Below are 15,824 nucleotides of genomic sequence, written 5' to 3'. Positions count from 1 at the left end.
TGTTTCTTTTTCATAAGGTTCCTTCTAGTAAATAGTCAGATTTGATGTTATTTAATAATTCACGTGAAACACTAAATACTGCATGTTGTTCTTGGTGCAAGAAAAGCATGCGCTTCCCTGCTCTCATAGCAATATTCCTGAAATATTCAATATTCTGTTTCCTGTTCAAGGGACTGAAAAACAAAATTGTGATTTTCACTCATGACCCTTAGCTTCCCATAACATGCATCTTGCCCAAAACCTGAGTGCTGTTGTGTGCTTTGAAAAGACGAAAAAGAAAACTCAATTTATCCTTTGCCTGATGAGTCTGTGGTCCACAAACACATTCCTGTATGCAGCGAAATGACGTGAATAGATGTGTGCTGTTAGTTCACGACCGAGCTTTGCAGCTGAGGATCCTCAGCAGCCAAAAGGTCAAAAGAGAAAGGAAATATTTTTTCAAATAATGTTGCGTGCATTTCCCTGAGGAGCACCAAGTGTGAAAACCATTTAAGCAGCAGCCTCGCGCCTGGCGCTCGGCCCCGGCTCCAGGTAGAGACATCTGGATTCCATTCGTGCTTTGCCTGCTTAATAAAAACCACCACACAGTAGTTTTTGGGCAGCAGGAGTTTTGTTTCCTCATTTCCTCCCTGTCATTTGTCCTGTGAGCAGATTACATGGACGGTGAGGGCGACTGGAGCCCCTGGTCCCCGTGCAGCGTCACCTGCGGCAGCGGCAGCCAGAAGCGCACCCGCTCCTGCGGCTACGCCTGCACCGCCACCGAGTCCCGCACCTGCGACAGGCCCAGCTGCCCAGGTGGGAATTGCCCCTGGAGCTGCTGCCAGGGAAGCAGGGATGGGTGGAAAGGGGAGGAGAGGGCTCTCTGCACGCTGAGCCTGGGGGCTGTGTGCACCGTGGCAAGGTAAGGGTGCTGGTGGGATAAAGAGATTTTCAACGCCATTTATTCGTAGTAATGATGCACTGCTAGATGCAGTCCTCCATCCCCTAGGACTTAAAAGACATGTATAGGCTTTCTCTAGGTCGTGGCAGTCATTTTTGTGCACGGGTGTTTTGTATTCTAAAGGGTGTGATCTACTCCCTTGAAACAAATTTGGAGCTGATTTAGGATTTCCAGCTGGCTGTGCTGTTACCTCAGTGAGCTCCTGTTTTGCTGTGAAGGGGATGGCATTGCTTGCATTGTGAAGAAGGATGAAGAGATGTATAGTTTTGGCTTGAATATATTCAGAAAATATGGCCAAGGAGCCTTGCCTTAGCTCCTACCCATTCACAGGATTTGACATTTTGAAGTGTCCTCACCATCACACATTTACCATCTTCACTTTGGCAAAATCAGAGCTGAGCACTCAAGCCTACATCATGAAAATTTGAAGCTGCTATGGAAAACTGGTTTTTAAATGTTTCTGTGTGTTTAAATTTAGACCAATTTGTCATGCAGTAGCTGCCACAATGCAGGGGATAGGTGCAAGTTCATTACTTCCCAAGATCAGAGAGAAGTGAAAACACAAGTCGTGGTGGCATGCATTACTCTCAGTTTACTTAATGACTCAGAAAGGCAGAAATTTTTAAACTGGAGGTCAGGCTTTTTTTAATGGGAAATAAAATGTCAGCAGTGCTGGAGAGGAGACTTAGAAGACTTAGTAAGAGAGTTGGAGAGAAGATTCTGACTAGCAGATAGATCCATGTCTCCATTGCAAAGCAACAGCTGCGAGACAGTTCAGGGAAAAATGTTTCTGCATGCTCTCATGCATCCTAAAACCTCAATAATAACGAGTAATTCCAGAAGAAAGCAAGTAACCCCCAGTTATATTCTCTAGTATTTATTACCAGCTAGCACCAAAAAGTGGCAAACTTGAAAGAATATATTATGTCATACAACAGACCTCCAACAATCAGTAAGCAAAATATATTCACTCTTTGATGCTGTGCTGACATTTTCGAAATTACAAGGTCAAAGCTCAGCTTCTGCTGTTTATAATTCCAGTAGTGAATTACTGCCTTGTAATGGGTTCTTGGGTATCTATTATTCTACATCTAGTGCTGGACTTAAGGCAAAACTCTATGATAATTTTGTTGAAAATTGGCGTGAGGCTGTTTTGAAGCTTTGCAAGCCACTATTATGCCCCAGTTCAGGAGATCAGGAGAAAGTTCATTGGCAAGAAGATGGGTGGTGAATAGACTTCATTATTAACCATATAGTTATCACATACTAAAGATCTTTCAGTTCTCTTTAGAGGCCTTTAATTCAATAGGGAAGAAAGGGAGAAAAAAACTTAAAACCTACTTGTATTAAGCCTACATGGCACAGAAATGTTAGGCATATCAATAGGCTGAACTAAAGCAGCAACAAAAGGATGTTTACTTTGGCAAGATCATTTTTCTGGCAACGTCTGTGTCTCTCAGCTGGTAGCAAACAATTAACTGGAGGCTGCTGGTAAATCCAGACATGTTGAGATCCTGATATTTTATTTGGCAGCTGTAGGCGATGGGGATGGAATTGCTTGGAGAGGTTGGTTATCTCTTGCCTACTCACACCTTTTAACTGCCTGGCACTGGGAGAGACCAACAAGCATCAGTCTTCTTGGAACAGCATCATTCTGCCTTGAGAATGGTTACTCACATGCAGAGATGAGCTTTCTCACTTGCCTTCAGCCCTGTCACTCTGTTTTACCTTATTAACACCTGTCACAGACATTTTTTCATGAAAATCCCTTTATTAGGATTTTTTCCTGCTGAGAAGCTGAGAGGCCTCAGGAATGAAATGTAAGCATTTGTTATCTGCTGCTGTGGAATGCAACAGGTGCATCTGTGATTGGTCTCATGTTTGTAATTGATGGCCAATCACAGCCCAGTTAGCTTAGACTCTGTCTGAGACACAAACCTTTATTATTCATTCCTTTCTTTTCTCTTCTTAGCTTAGCTGGCCTTCTGAGATGAAACTTTTCCTTCTATTCTTTTTAGTATAGTTTTGATGTAATATATATCACAAAATAATAAATCAAACCTTCTGAACATGAAGCCAACATTCTCATCTCTTCCCTCACCTGAAAACCCCTGTGAACACCATCACAAACATCACAGATTCTTTGGTCATTATGGTTTTAAAAGAACAGTCCAGAGGCAGCTTCAGAATGGTTTTCTGCCCAAACAAAGCACGTTGCAGAGGCTGGGGAGGAAGGGGAGGCGAGGAGGCAGCTGGTTCCATTGTGTTTGAGTGGGGAAGCAGCAGCAGCACTAACTCGTGTTTGTCCTAGGGATCGAAGATACCTTCCGGACCGCTGCCACAGAAGTGAGCTTGCTGGCAGGGAGCGAAGACTTCAATGCAACCAAACTGTTTGAAGTTGGTAAGCAGCCTAGCCAATCCTTCAGTAACAGATAAGAGACTTCCTTAGGATTTTCTTAGTCCTGTGGGATCAAGATACTGAGTTTAGCATTTAATAACAGCCATTTATTATTTTGCTCACATTTGCGATCTGAAAATTTGCTTTGGTCAAAGAATGTTTCTCCTCTTAAGTTCTGTGCTTGTTTCATCATAAAAGGGTTATTTGTTGTCCTAATTCAGAAAAGAGCTGTAAGACTCCACAGTAATGGATGGGGGGAAAGTCAAACACTCCTTGTTATTTTGATTAAATAGCCTCAAATGGAAGACCCTATAAAAGCATTTTCATTTCATGTAAAAGAGTACAGCTGTCACATCAGAAAAATTGAAAAAAAAAAAGACAATTACTTTTATGAGCATGTATTGTTTTTATAGCTCTGTGTGTTGCAGTGGGAGTAGCCAAAGCAAATTTATAGGGCATGGCTTGATTCTGAATTATCTCAAACTCAGTCCAACATCTGCAATGTTCTGATTTCGTCCCTTCAATGAAACCACAGTGTGGCCACTCACAGACACTGGATGCTGGATTAATTGAATAAACAGTGTAACCCAGCACCTCCCTACTGTGGGAGAGCAGAGCACAATAGTTAACGACAGCCAGGATGAGACTCTTTAAGGAGATAGAAAAACAGGACACAGATCACTAAGTAAATGTTCTGCAAGAATGTGTGCTGTAAGAGTTTTAGGTCCCAGTTAGTTTCTCTCCTGCGGAGTCCTCTTCGAGTAAGTGTGGAGCAAGATATGCGGGTGGTTTTTGACAGCCCACAGGATGATATAGACACCTTAAATAATGTTTTAGGCAGGAGATGTTTACCTGGATTTTCCCAAGAGTCTTGCAAAATAATGAAGTGCTGATATTAAATACGCTACTGGTCTACAAATCTCTTTAATCCTGGCTATACATCATGCCTCTGGCACCATAAACTCCTGCTGATGTACAGCCACTCTGATCTTATGTCACATATGTCCTTTCAGAACCTGAATCACTTTTGGCTGCATTTGCCAGATAAGATGTCAGTCTCCGTGTTTGAGATATTGATGCTTGAAAAGTGAATATCAAATAGAAAAAAAGTATTTGTTCTTTAAAGAAAGACTGAATTAGGGTCTAAAATGTACTTCAGAAAGAGTAATCCAGGCCTTGCTTGCTGTCTTGGAATCTCTAGCATCATCTGAAACTTAGTCCTTCATCATCTGACTGCCATTTTTCCTGTTGAGTGTGTTCTGACTAAGGGTTCTAACTGGAGACTGGCACCAAATCACTGTGATTTCCCTTTTTCTGCTGCTTACCAACCCATGGTAGTGTCTCTTGTGCCACATGGGGATATCAGTAGCTTAATTAGAATTTGCTGGGTAGAAAAAGTGTCACAGATTCCTAGGGCCTGGTTCTGCCCTGTAACTCAGACTAGCCCTGAAGTCAGTGACAGGTGATTTCTTTATCTGACAGGACAGCACTGTGGTACACTGTGGGCAGGGCAGCAAACTGTGACTGCCCTTTCTTTCTGCAGCAGAGCACTGGTGCTGTGTCGCCATAGGACACAAAATAACACGATGCAGACATGCAGCTTTCTGATGGTAAAAAGAGAACTTTTAATTTCTGCCTCTAACATTTATAGATTTCTAAAAGTGGCAGTGGATTGGAGGGTGACAGTGCTACCTCTCCAATGACACTGGACAAACCAGCAGTCTATTAAATTTCTCTCCTTCCATAAAACAATAAGTGATTTACATAAAGTGTGTAAGAAGTTTGTTACAAGAATGTAAACATCAGAAGGCTCAGAAAAACTTTAAAAATCAGGGCAACAGTGCTGAACAGCTGCACTTGACTCAGCTGCTATCACTGATCACACCAACTGGGATGCTGCTTAATGTGTCTTAAGTTTCCATTTCCTGCCCCGAAACAGATACTGATAGCTGTGAGAGATGGATGAGCTGCAAGAGCGAGTTCCTGAAGAAATACATGCACAAAGTGGTCAACGACCTGCCCAGCTGCCCTTGCTCCTACCCCAGAGAAGTTGCCTACAGCACTGCTGAGATCTTTGACCGGCTCAAGAGGAAGAACTTCCGCTGGAAGGATGCGAGTGGTCCAAAGGAGAAGCTGGAGATCTACAAGCCCACGGCGCGGTACTGCATCCGCTCCATGCTGTCCCTGGAGAGCACCACGCTGGCAGCACAGCACTGCTGCTACGACGACAACATGCAGCTGATCACCAGGGGCAAAGGGGCAGGGACACCCAACCTGATCAGCATCGAATTCTCAGCGGAGCTGCACTACAAAGTGGACATTCTGCCTTGGATCTTATGCAAGGGGGACTGGAGCCGCTACAACGAGGCGCGGCCTCCCAACAACGGGCAGAAGTGTACGGAAAACCCCTCAGACGAGGACTACTACAAGCAGTTTCAAGAAGCAAGGGAATACTGAGAAGATTTTCCTTTTCTTCTGATGCTAAATAGCATTCGTTTCCTGGATGCCAAAGAACTGGTGGTGGCTGCTGCACTGGCTCCTCGACAGGGGCCGGTCAGTTCCTTTCTAATGAATGTATATAGTTGTAATATAATAATACATGAGTATTTTTCACAGTGTGTGTAATTTATAAGCACATATCTCTCTGTCTCACACACACCTATTTTTGCATACAGACATACATAAGTCTTGTCCTGATAGGATTTTATACCACAATAACTTTCATGTAATAATGTGCATTTCATTTTATTTCCCATCTGTAACCTAATGAAGGGAGTGGGGGGTAGCTGCCATCACCATCAGGCCCCAAGGCCGCAGCTGAGGAGGCACATACTTAAAAGTTGTTATAAACAATAGGATTGAAGAATGTACTCTTCCATATGGGAATGGTTTACAAGATTAATGCACCTACAGCATCAGTTTTCTCTATAATTGGTTTCATGATCAGTCATATCTAAGGAGGGAAGAATTTTTTTTGGAAGGGTAATAGTCAAAAGTGAATATAGAAAATCCCTACCAATTTTTCCTCTTGGAATTCTTCCTGTTACCTTCTAGCTCAGGTATTTGCAGTCCACCTGGGGTAGGCTTCCAGGAAGATGTAGCTGTGGTTTTCCTACGGGCCAGAAAATGTCCTGGTGCAGTGGTTCTGCAAAAGTTCCAAGCAGCCCCTCCTGAAGACATCTCTGATACGGAGCTGCAGCTGCTGGGGCTTCCAGAGCAGCTGTGAACCTGTGAACTGAGCATGCTGTAAGTCTTTGGAGGAGTGAGGGCAGAGAAGGAATCCATGTCAAAGGACCAAAAAGATCACAGTTCCTTCCCAATTTTTTAATATGAAGAATGTTTGGATCTGCTTGTTTCTTTCTTTTAAGAAAAGGAAGTTTATTATTTTAGAGAACAGTAAAACTGGAATCGACAAGTTCCCTGGGATAAAAGATGCAACCAGCCCTTTTTCCCCATTTTTCTCATGCTGAATGCAGTGTCCTACAGCAGAAGCTATTCTTTAAGGGAAGCTTTCTGGGAGGAACTACTGGTGTCTTAAAGTGTCTTAATTTTTTAAAAAAAGCTAGCATTATTTTTGTAAAGTATTTATTGAATTGTAAGAATGACTCACATGTGGGATGTATCTCTAACATAAAAGGTTTCTGTAGATGGAACTTGATTTCCAAGAACACAACTATTGTTAGGCAAAGATTTTATTTCCAAATTTTTATAAAGTGCAAGTTTACAAACTGTCATAAAGCAGCTCATATCTGCATTCTGACGAAAGATTAAAGTTACACCCTGGGTAAATAAATACTTACAGTTCCATCCTGTGAAAGACTGCCTTGCTGCAAGTTGGTGTGTTCATTTGGAAAACCAAGGCTAAATGCCACTAGAGAAATGCCTATTTTGGGGTTATGTGGTCTGACACACATTTATGGAACCTCACACAGAGTTACAGCCAACCAGCATCGCCGTCAGCCCGAGCTCAAAGATTCAAGACAGGCATAAAAGGCAATTCCCTCTGCTATATACAGGCACACATAGATGACATTTAAGGTCCCTTCCAACCCAGACCCTTCTATGGCTTCCTGTAAATCCTTTCTGTGTCTGTGTTGGCTCTGGGTGAGGTTGATTGCGAGCTCACAGACAGAGATGTGCGTGGTGCCCCGGGCAGGGCCAGCTCTGTGTTGGCCTGCCCAGGTGGTGCCAACCGGGGGTTCAGAGCCAGCCTGGGCCGTGCACACCCAGTCTGAGCCGTGCTGGAGGCTGTGCCAGCTCTGCTGGGCTGCTCCAGGTCTCCAGGAACGCGGCGGTCCGGGCAGAGCCGCCGCACATCTGCGCCAGCGACGGCTCCGCTGAGGTCACCTCAGCAGCTGGAGAACTTGGCCAAGGCATCCGAGCATCCCACATCCAGGCCTGAGCTGGTGGGGAGGATGTGGATGTGTTCTAGCACAAGCTGGTAGTAACAAAACATGGTTAGTTGAGAAAGAGGGTAAACAGAGGGATCACCCCTTATTTTTTTTATAGAAACCAGATTTTGTAAATGCTTGCAAGGTCATACGAAGGCGCCACTAGCTAGTGGAGCCAGTTAAATTGACAGCAGATGGATGAAAGGCACAAGGAACTCCAGGATCACTTCACAGGGAAGACAGGTATTTTCAGGGAGAAAGCTCTGCTTTTTACTTCACAATGTGGGGGGAACAATATTCTCAGGTTTCTCTGGGAGAATGATGAGAGCATTGGTCACATTTCTTGAAATATAAAACACATCCCTGTCCTTTGTTGGATTAGTAAATTATGGTGCTATTGAGAAATGCTACTACACTATTAATACAGAACATAGCACATAAAGTGTTGGGGAAGAGGGAAAATTATTCTAATAAATGAAATGACGCACAAAGTTTCGCTCGTAATTTGCCAAGGCTGGAAACTCTGAGGGAGCCAAATAGCTTCTGATAGGACCTACCAGGTACTTCATAGGAGGAGTCCTGGAGAGCAGATTGGGATTGTCTGTTCTCCCAAGTAACAGTCTTTATTAAAAGCAGTCTGTCCTACTTCATAATAAATTATGATCCATTCAGAGCCGGGCTGCTTATTTTATTTTATTTTCTGTTTTCTTTATCTCCTTTCCAGTGACCTAAACTGTACATCAAATACCTTTGTGTAGTAGACTTTAGCAAGGAGATGGAGGTTACCATGGCCAAATTCAGCTCCATCTTTTAATCACAGAACTCTCCATATGAGAGCAAGGCCCAAGGAAGCGTTTGTGGCTCACATTCCCAAGCACAGGGCGGTGGTGAGGAGAAGCTGTTGTTATGTTTCTTACATTGCCACAGAAAAGACATATTGGAACACTCAACCAAAGACATTGGGGGGGGATTGAAACAAGCATAACTGAGCAGGGAAACTGAAACAAGGAACCAGTCAAGTCATCCAACTTATTTTTAACCCCCGATCAATCAGCAGATAAAGATTAGAGCACAGCTTCTGAGTCAAGTTGGTGGGAATGAATCAAGCTGGCACAGCTGCTGTGAAAGATGTGTGGAGCGGTGCCTCGAGGCAGCCATAAATGGATTGAATTGTACCTTTGATGGTTAAAAGGATGAGTGGGCCTGGCTTCACATTGCCTGGACAGCTGCTGAGCAGCAAAATTCCACTAACATAACCCACAGTGATGCATATGGGTTATAGGACAATATAGAGAAAACCAGAACCATGCACACATCCACGAATCCCCACAGCCCTGCATTAGTTACCAGCTGCTTTTCCCCCCTCCTGCTGTGCAGACTGGTTAGCACTGTCAACACAAGGCATTCTTTGGAAAAATACTGGTGAGCTCGTGGGGCTGTTCCAGATACAGCCATCACACTGAGGTTGTGGGGCTGGCTGCAATGAGCTCCTGATGCACCTGACACATCTGAGTGGGGCCACCTGAAGGCAGGAAAGGGGGAAAGTTGGGAAAGTTACCTTTTCCTCTTGAGGAATCTGCCCTGCCTGAATGGCAGGGCCTTAATGCCACGGTGTCTTATTTGTGGTGTCTCTCTTGCTGGCGGAGGGAAGGCAGTGAGGAGGGAGAGCATCAGCAGGAAGACCACCAGGATAAACATGACACTTTCCCCAGCAAACTGGAGGGAGTGTGTGTTGCCACCTGGCTCCGTGGCATTTCTGTGCCAGCTGAAGGAGTGCGTGTTTTTCTGTCACCAATTTCCCGCTTCTTTACCTTTGTAACTTGCAATGGAAAAATGTGTGGGCAGTTTCCATTATGCCTGTGCTGTTTCAGACAAATTAAGGGGTTGGCTAAGAAATCGCTGGTTTCATATTTCATACGGAAAACACACACATGCTTATATTTATATGTCTATGTAAATTAATTTAGGATATCCTCTAGTCATGTGCTGTGCAGGAAGGGTCCCAGAGCAGAGCATTTCCTTGCCTCCTGCACAGGGCATGAGGCTATTTTTGCATTTGCACAGGGGAGAGAAGGGCCAGGAGGATAAAATGGCAGCAGTCATTCTTCAGCTCTGCCCCTTACTTTATGAGTGGCAGGTTTATTCATTTTTCCTTTTCAGCTGCTCTGCTAAAGCCACAGAGGCCTTTTATGATTGTGCTAATTTGCTATCAGTTCAGGGAGTTATAAAGTTTTTCTTTATTTATTCTCTATCACAAAAAGGATCTGGGAGTGGAGGGGGATTTTTAAGCGTACAGAGAAACTTTTCATTCAGTACGTTGCACAATTTATAAGGGGTTCAGAATGTTATATTCTGGAAGTGATAGCAATATTGCACAGGTCAGAGTGGCCAAACTGAGCACAGCTAAGCATGGGTGGCTCTGGTCTTCAGAGAAGTGCTTAGATAATATTTCCTTTTTAAAACTGGGCAAACAGCATTACATGTGTTAAATGTCAGAGCTTGCTGTTTATTATGGGTCTGACCAATGCTTTGCTTACAGTGGAACAGTGCTTCACTTATGGATTTCAGGAGGACTCTGGTAAGACTCTGAAACATGCCTGGAGCAAGAGACAGCATGTGCACACTATGGTGGTGGATACAGGATGTGAGTCAGAAGGTTTGGGGAGCAGAGAAAGCTTGGAAACCAGTTCCCAGTCCAGGCACCATATTCCAGGCTGGCTCCTGCCTCTGCATAGCTGTGCTTAACCCATTTGCTGTGCTTAGCCCATTCCCTTGTCCCCAAATCCAAGCAGCAGCCAATCCCCTTTCCACACTTCCCAGGGGCAGCTCTTGAGGGGACGTTGCTGAGCCATGAAACACAGAACTGGGACACAGCTGGCCTTGGAAAAGCCCCATCTGCCTGGTAGGGCTCCCTGAGCTGGGCAGGGAAATGGGAGAAGTGCAAATGAGCTGCACCATGCAGACACAGGGATTCCTGTATCCCACTGCTTCTGGCAGAGTTTTCCACCAAGCACTCAACAGGGACCACCTTCTAATCACAGTGCAGCCAGGATTAATACACCTCCTGCCTGCCAAAAATGAGGGCAAACCTTGAGCAGCCTTGCAGCACTGCTGCAGCTCCTGTTACCCCAAAAAGGACAGGGGATCCAGCCTGGCATGACATCTCCATCCAGGAGTCAGCTCCCACCAGGAAGCAGAAGCACAGCTCCATCTCATGTGCAAATGTCCCAGCTATTCCAGTACAACCAGCAAATGACAACTTGGAGAGGCAGCAAGGTCTGCCACTACTGCCCTGCAGCAGTAACCACATCTGAATATCCTGAATTCAGTGCATCAGTTCTCCTACACGTCTCTGCTCTTACAGCCTGCCTGGGAAACACCAAGAAAGAGTGTGGAAACAGGAGGAGTCTCTTTGGGTCGAGAGGATGCAGTGACAGGAATGGGAAGAACCTCTGGAGAGTGTGGGGAGGAAAGAACAGTGCATTGAATTACAGCACGGCCTCATTAAGTGTGATCCCAATTTAAATCAGCCTGTGAATAACAATATCCTGAAGGAGGGTGCTCTCAGAGAGGGACAAATCAAAAGGAAGAAAGCAAGACTTGAAAAGGAGCTTAGCAAAGAAAACACGGCATCTTTGTCCAAAGCAGGATTTCCCTTGCCCGGCTGTCCACTGACGGAGCCATTCCCCAAATATTTCACAGTGTGTTAAATCACCACTAGGTACACAATCCCAGAAAAGCCCAATAAAAGGTGCGGCTGGTAGGTGTAGGGGAAGGAAGCATTCCTGAGCTGTTTTCCAGAGTGACAGCGCCCATGGCCGCGCGCTCCAAGAGGCCGCAGTGTCAGTGGTGGCTGCACCACAGCTCCCAGCTGCCCACTGCAGCCCCATGGCAGTGGTTAACCTTGACACATAACTGTGTTTTGCCCTTGCCCATAGTGGCACAGCTCTCAGTACTCCTGTAATTTAGTGTGGCTTTTCCCTTGCTCTGACCCCCAGGCCGGCGGGTTTGCCCCCTCCCAGCACCACTGGCAGCACAAGGGGGCACTGGCTTGGGTCTCCCTTCCCACAGGAAAAGGGGGACCTGGCCTCTTCCCAGCACACAGACAAGAGGCACCAAGCCACTGGAGCAGCTCAGGCTGGAGGTGGGGAGGAAGCTGACTCAGCCTCAAACACAACCGCATCCATCCCTGCTACGGTGGGTGGCCTGGCTGGAAAGGCCAGGATTGCCCCATGGACTCCCTCTGTGAGCCAGAGGGAGGACAGGGCTGTGCTCCCTGCCTGGGTGTGCAGCACTGGTGGGGAGGAGGAAGGTGGGGAGCCCCAGAGCTGTGCACTTTTAGATCCAGCTGTGTGCCAGAGCCAGCACTGCCTGTCTGAATCTCAATCCTGGCATGGGAGCAGCGCCCAGAGAGCCACACAGGGAGCTGGGCCCAAAGGAACACATGGAAAGAGAGCCCAGCTTTGATGTCTAAGTCACTGTCAGGGTGTGTTTGGTCTGCATTTGAAAGGAGGTGAGGCCAGAAAATTCCAGCTTTAGAAGAGGAATCTGCAAGGCCAGGGAATCCCACAGGACTACCTGCTCCATCTGACACTTCCAGGCTGACAATTCTACCATGAGCTCTTGAACAAAGTTTGAATAGGGTAGACCAAATTGAATAAAACCCTGAGATATTTTTTCTTCCCAAGAATAACCACCTATTTCTCCCACAGATTGCCTTCTGCAAAACTTCCCAATGCTTCCAGCAGATGTAGAGCTGCTCTCCAACATCTTCAAACCCAGAGCCCTCCAGAGCGAATCATGGTTTGGGTTGGAAGGGAGCTCAAAGCTCATCTAGTTCTGCCCACCCACAGCTTCCACTGCACCAGGTTGCTCACAGCTCCATCTAACCCTGGCTTGAAAGGTTCATTGGCAGCAAAATCTAGAAGGGAAACAGCAGCAATGTGACTTCCCCATAGCTCAGTCACCACCATGTCACTGCACCCCCAAAAATGCCTGGAGCTGCCAGGCCCCTTCTGAACCATCAATCCCAGCTTTCCTTCCCACTGGCTGAGCTTTTTGGGTCAGGCCAGGTGTGGACTTCAAATAAAGGTTTGAAAGGCATCTCTGGGAGACACTCATCCAATGTGCTTGCTGCCAACCCTGGGGCACAAAGGACAAGTGACAGCCCCTCTCCTAGCACAAACTTGCCCTGTGCTGGCTTTCCAAAGGCCTCACTGCATCCCTGAGCTCTCAGGTCTGGCAGCACAGCTCAGCACCCCTGGCATTGCCCACCAGTGGCCACTGCATGGCCCCTGTTCCAAGGCACTTCTCATATCAGATTTTTATCTTTTTTTTTTAATGGGAAGAGAGACAAATCCAGACCAGTATGTAGACAATTTGTCTCTTCTGGGTGAGTTCCAGCAAGAGTAGTGTACTTTATACATATGGGCTCGCTTTCATGTTTGATTGCTGGACTAAGACCACATTGTTGTCCAGCTCAAGGGAGGGAGAAAAAACAGCAAAAACCACACAAATCAGGAAAGCATTAGGTAGACTTAGCTCAGAATACATCTTCTGACCAAATGGAGAGCAATGCTTTTTCATATAATTAGACTGTCTGCTGGGAGTCAAAGAGAGCAAATGGTGATGCTTTCAGTGCTGTGGGAGCTGTGCAGTCCCCAGGAGATGGTCACACCTTCCCCACAGCATCAGCTGTCATCCCTGAACAGGTTGTGAAGGGAGGCTGTGGTTTAGAAAACCCTCAGAAGCTCTTGAACTGCATTGCAGTTCCAAATGCCATTCCTCAGTCACAGAATCACAGAGTGGTTTGGACAGGAAGGGAATTAGAGATGATCCAGGTCCACCGCCTCTGCCATGGGCAGGAATACCACCCCCAGAACAGGTTGCTCTGGCCCCCATCTGTTGGAACTCAGCACATCCCTCTGGGTGTCCAGAGTTGCCGAGGACCCTGCCAGGGGGCTCGGAGACCCTGGCACACAGCCCAGAACACCTGAGGATATGATTTTGACCCCTGGAGCAAGTTACCAACTTTGTATGAGGACATGAAAGTCACACAGGTTTGAATAGTATAATAATAAAATTATCACAGGGAGAAAATGTAGATTTTAGGATTTTTGGTATGGGGGTTATGGAGACAAGATGGAGGAATCTGGGCTTGTCCAGCCTTTCTTCTTCTTGTTCTTGTTCTCCATTTCCTGCAGTGATGTTGGCACTTTGGGATTGGTTTAGAGTAGAAGTGCACTGTCTAACATAGGTGATAGGTATTGGGAATTAAGTGTAAATATGATATATGTAGTTTGTAGTATAAAAGGACAACACTGTCTCAGGGGTGGTCAGAGTGCCTGTGGCTGTCCTGCAGAGCAGATCTCCACTGGGCAGAAATAAAATTTTATAGATAAGAATTAATAAACAACGTCAAGACCGAAAAGTGAAGAGTTCAGACTCGTTCTTCAGTTGCTCAGGCTGAAGCAGAGACATCCTGCACATCTCGAGGCAGCAATTATCAACAGCAACCCGAGAGAGCCATCCACCCTGGCCAATCAATGCAGGAAGACAAGGTGTGAAAGCAAACTCTGACTAATCAAAGAGTGTTTTAACATCATCTTCAAATTTGCACAAGGTGAGTGTTTGTGTTTGGCAGTAGAGGGACAGCGGCACAACCAGCAGGGGAGCAATTCCAGTGAGTGGGACTGTACCAAACACTGGAGGAAAAACACTCTGTACTGACTTATAGCATCAAAGAGTAAATGATGTCCTTCAGGTAATGTTTCTTTGAATAACAACCTTTTTATGTCATGGGAGTGGCACAAATGACATTGAAACATTCAGGCACAGCAAAGGGAACTTGAGCCTGACACCCAAATTTCTGCTCATGGCAGGCAGTGGGCACACAAAGGGCAGAGCCTTTGACCCTTAAAGCCAACAGCAAGGCCCAAACCATCCCTAGCCCAGCCTGTTGTTTCAGCAATCAACTCTTTACCAAGAAGGAACAAGTAAACATTTTCCATCCTCTTCTCTTCCTAGACATTAAGCAAGAGTAACTTGTAAATTGCTTCCAGCAACTTCGAGACAACAAGGGAACAAACAACTATCAACAGGCATTACACTCATTGCTTCACACGAAAACAATTATGAGGCTGAAGGGATCCTGACAGGCAGTTGGAAAACAGTCCTTTTTATGCTAAATTTACTGTATTTTAGTCCAATTTTCCATGATTTAAAATGTGCGATGCAATAAAGAGCTGGAATGCTTTCTTTTGTCACAATATTTCACACCCAAGGCCTCAGAGCACTTTTGTGAATCAACCTCTGCAATACTTTTGCAAAGCCAATGGTTTAGGAAGCAATGAACTGGAAATAAAGGGCAGTTTCCAGAGCTGTTGGTGGTCACAGAGGAGCCTATTAAAAAAAAAAAATGCAAAGCATCATCCCAGTATTTGGCTCCCTGATCCCGTGCCCTCCTTGGGCAGGTGTCTGCTGACAGCATCCCAGACCTCCTCACCTGGAACTGGAGCTCCTCACATGCATGTCCTGGCTGCACTGCACCCCAGCAATGGAAGAAATGAGGAAAGAAGGATGAGATGGGTTCATGGAGGGAGGAAAACATAGGAAGTGAAACACTGCACATTTTGCAGTATTCCAGATTCTTCCTGGGAAGAAAACAGTGTCCACTGTCTGCTGAGCAGGCCACAGCTCAGTGGGACCATTGAGGGTCCCAGTTCAGTTCCTCTGGATAAGCTGCAAAAGCCAACTGTAACCAGCACTGTGGACCCAGGGCTCAAAGCCTGAGCAGACAGGAGGCTGGGCTGGTTTTGGGGGATCCCACACACATATGGGGGAGATATTCTCTACTTCCATGCAGAAGAACTTGCCTGTAACCGTAGGCCATGGTTTCTCAGATTCCTTAGATTTTCAGTACATAACCAAATGTTTTCAGGGTTAAGCTGTTACTTAACTATATGCCTAGAACAGAGCCTTTGCTGAGATGATTCACAGAATCCTGGAATCATTAAGGTTGGAAAAGTCCTCCAAGATCAAGTCCAATATTCAACTGAATATCTCCATGTCCACCAAAGCATATCCTCCGTCACTG

At 45.8% G+C, this 15,824-nt stretch overlaps 1 protein-coding gene across 2 annotated transcripts in view; it reads left to right on the top strand.

Moving 5' to 3' along the window:
- ISM1 (isthmin 1) overlaps positions 1–8,376 on the top strand; it is a 44,214-nt gene extending 35,838 nt beyond the window's left edge. The window contains exons 5-7 of one of the 2 annotated variants that reach the window (XM_074536856.1): positions 652–795; positions 3,252–3,341; positions 5,278–8,376. In XM_074536856.1, coding sequence (XP_074392957.1) covers positions 652–795; positions 3,252–3,341; positions 5,278–5,795 — 752 coding nt within the window. In that variant the 3' untranslated portion in view covers positions 5,796–8,376. The remainder of the gene's footprint in view (positions 1–651; positions 796–3,251; positions 3,342–5,277) is intronic. The other variant, XM_014268129.3, reaches the window with a different exon arrangement.
- Positions 8,377–15,824: the final 7,448 nt, after the last annotated feature.

Source organism: Zonotrichia albicollis, chromosome 3 (assembly GCF_047830755.1).
Source record: "Zonotrichia albicollis isolate bZonAlb1 chromosome 3, bZonAlb1.hap1, whole genome shotgun sequence".
NCBI lineage: Eukaryota > Metazoa > Chordata > Aves > Passeriformes > Passerellidae > Zonotrichia > Zonotrichia albicollis.
This window is presented reverse-complemented; position numbering and strand designations above follow the sequence as displayed.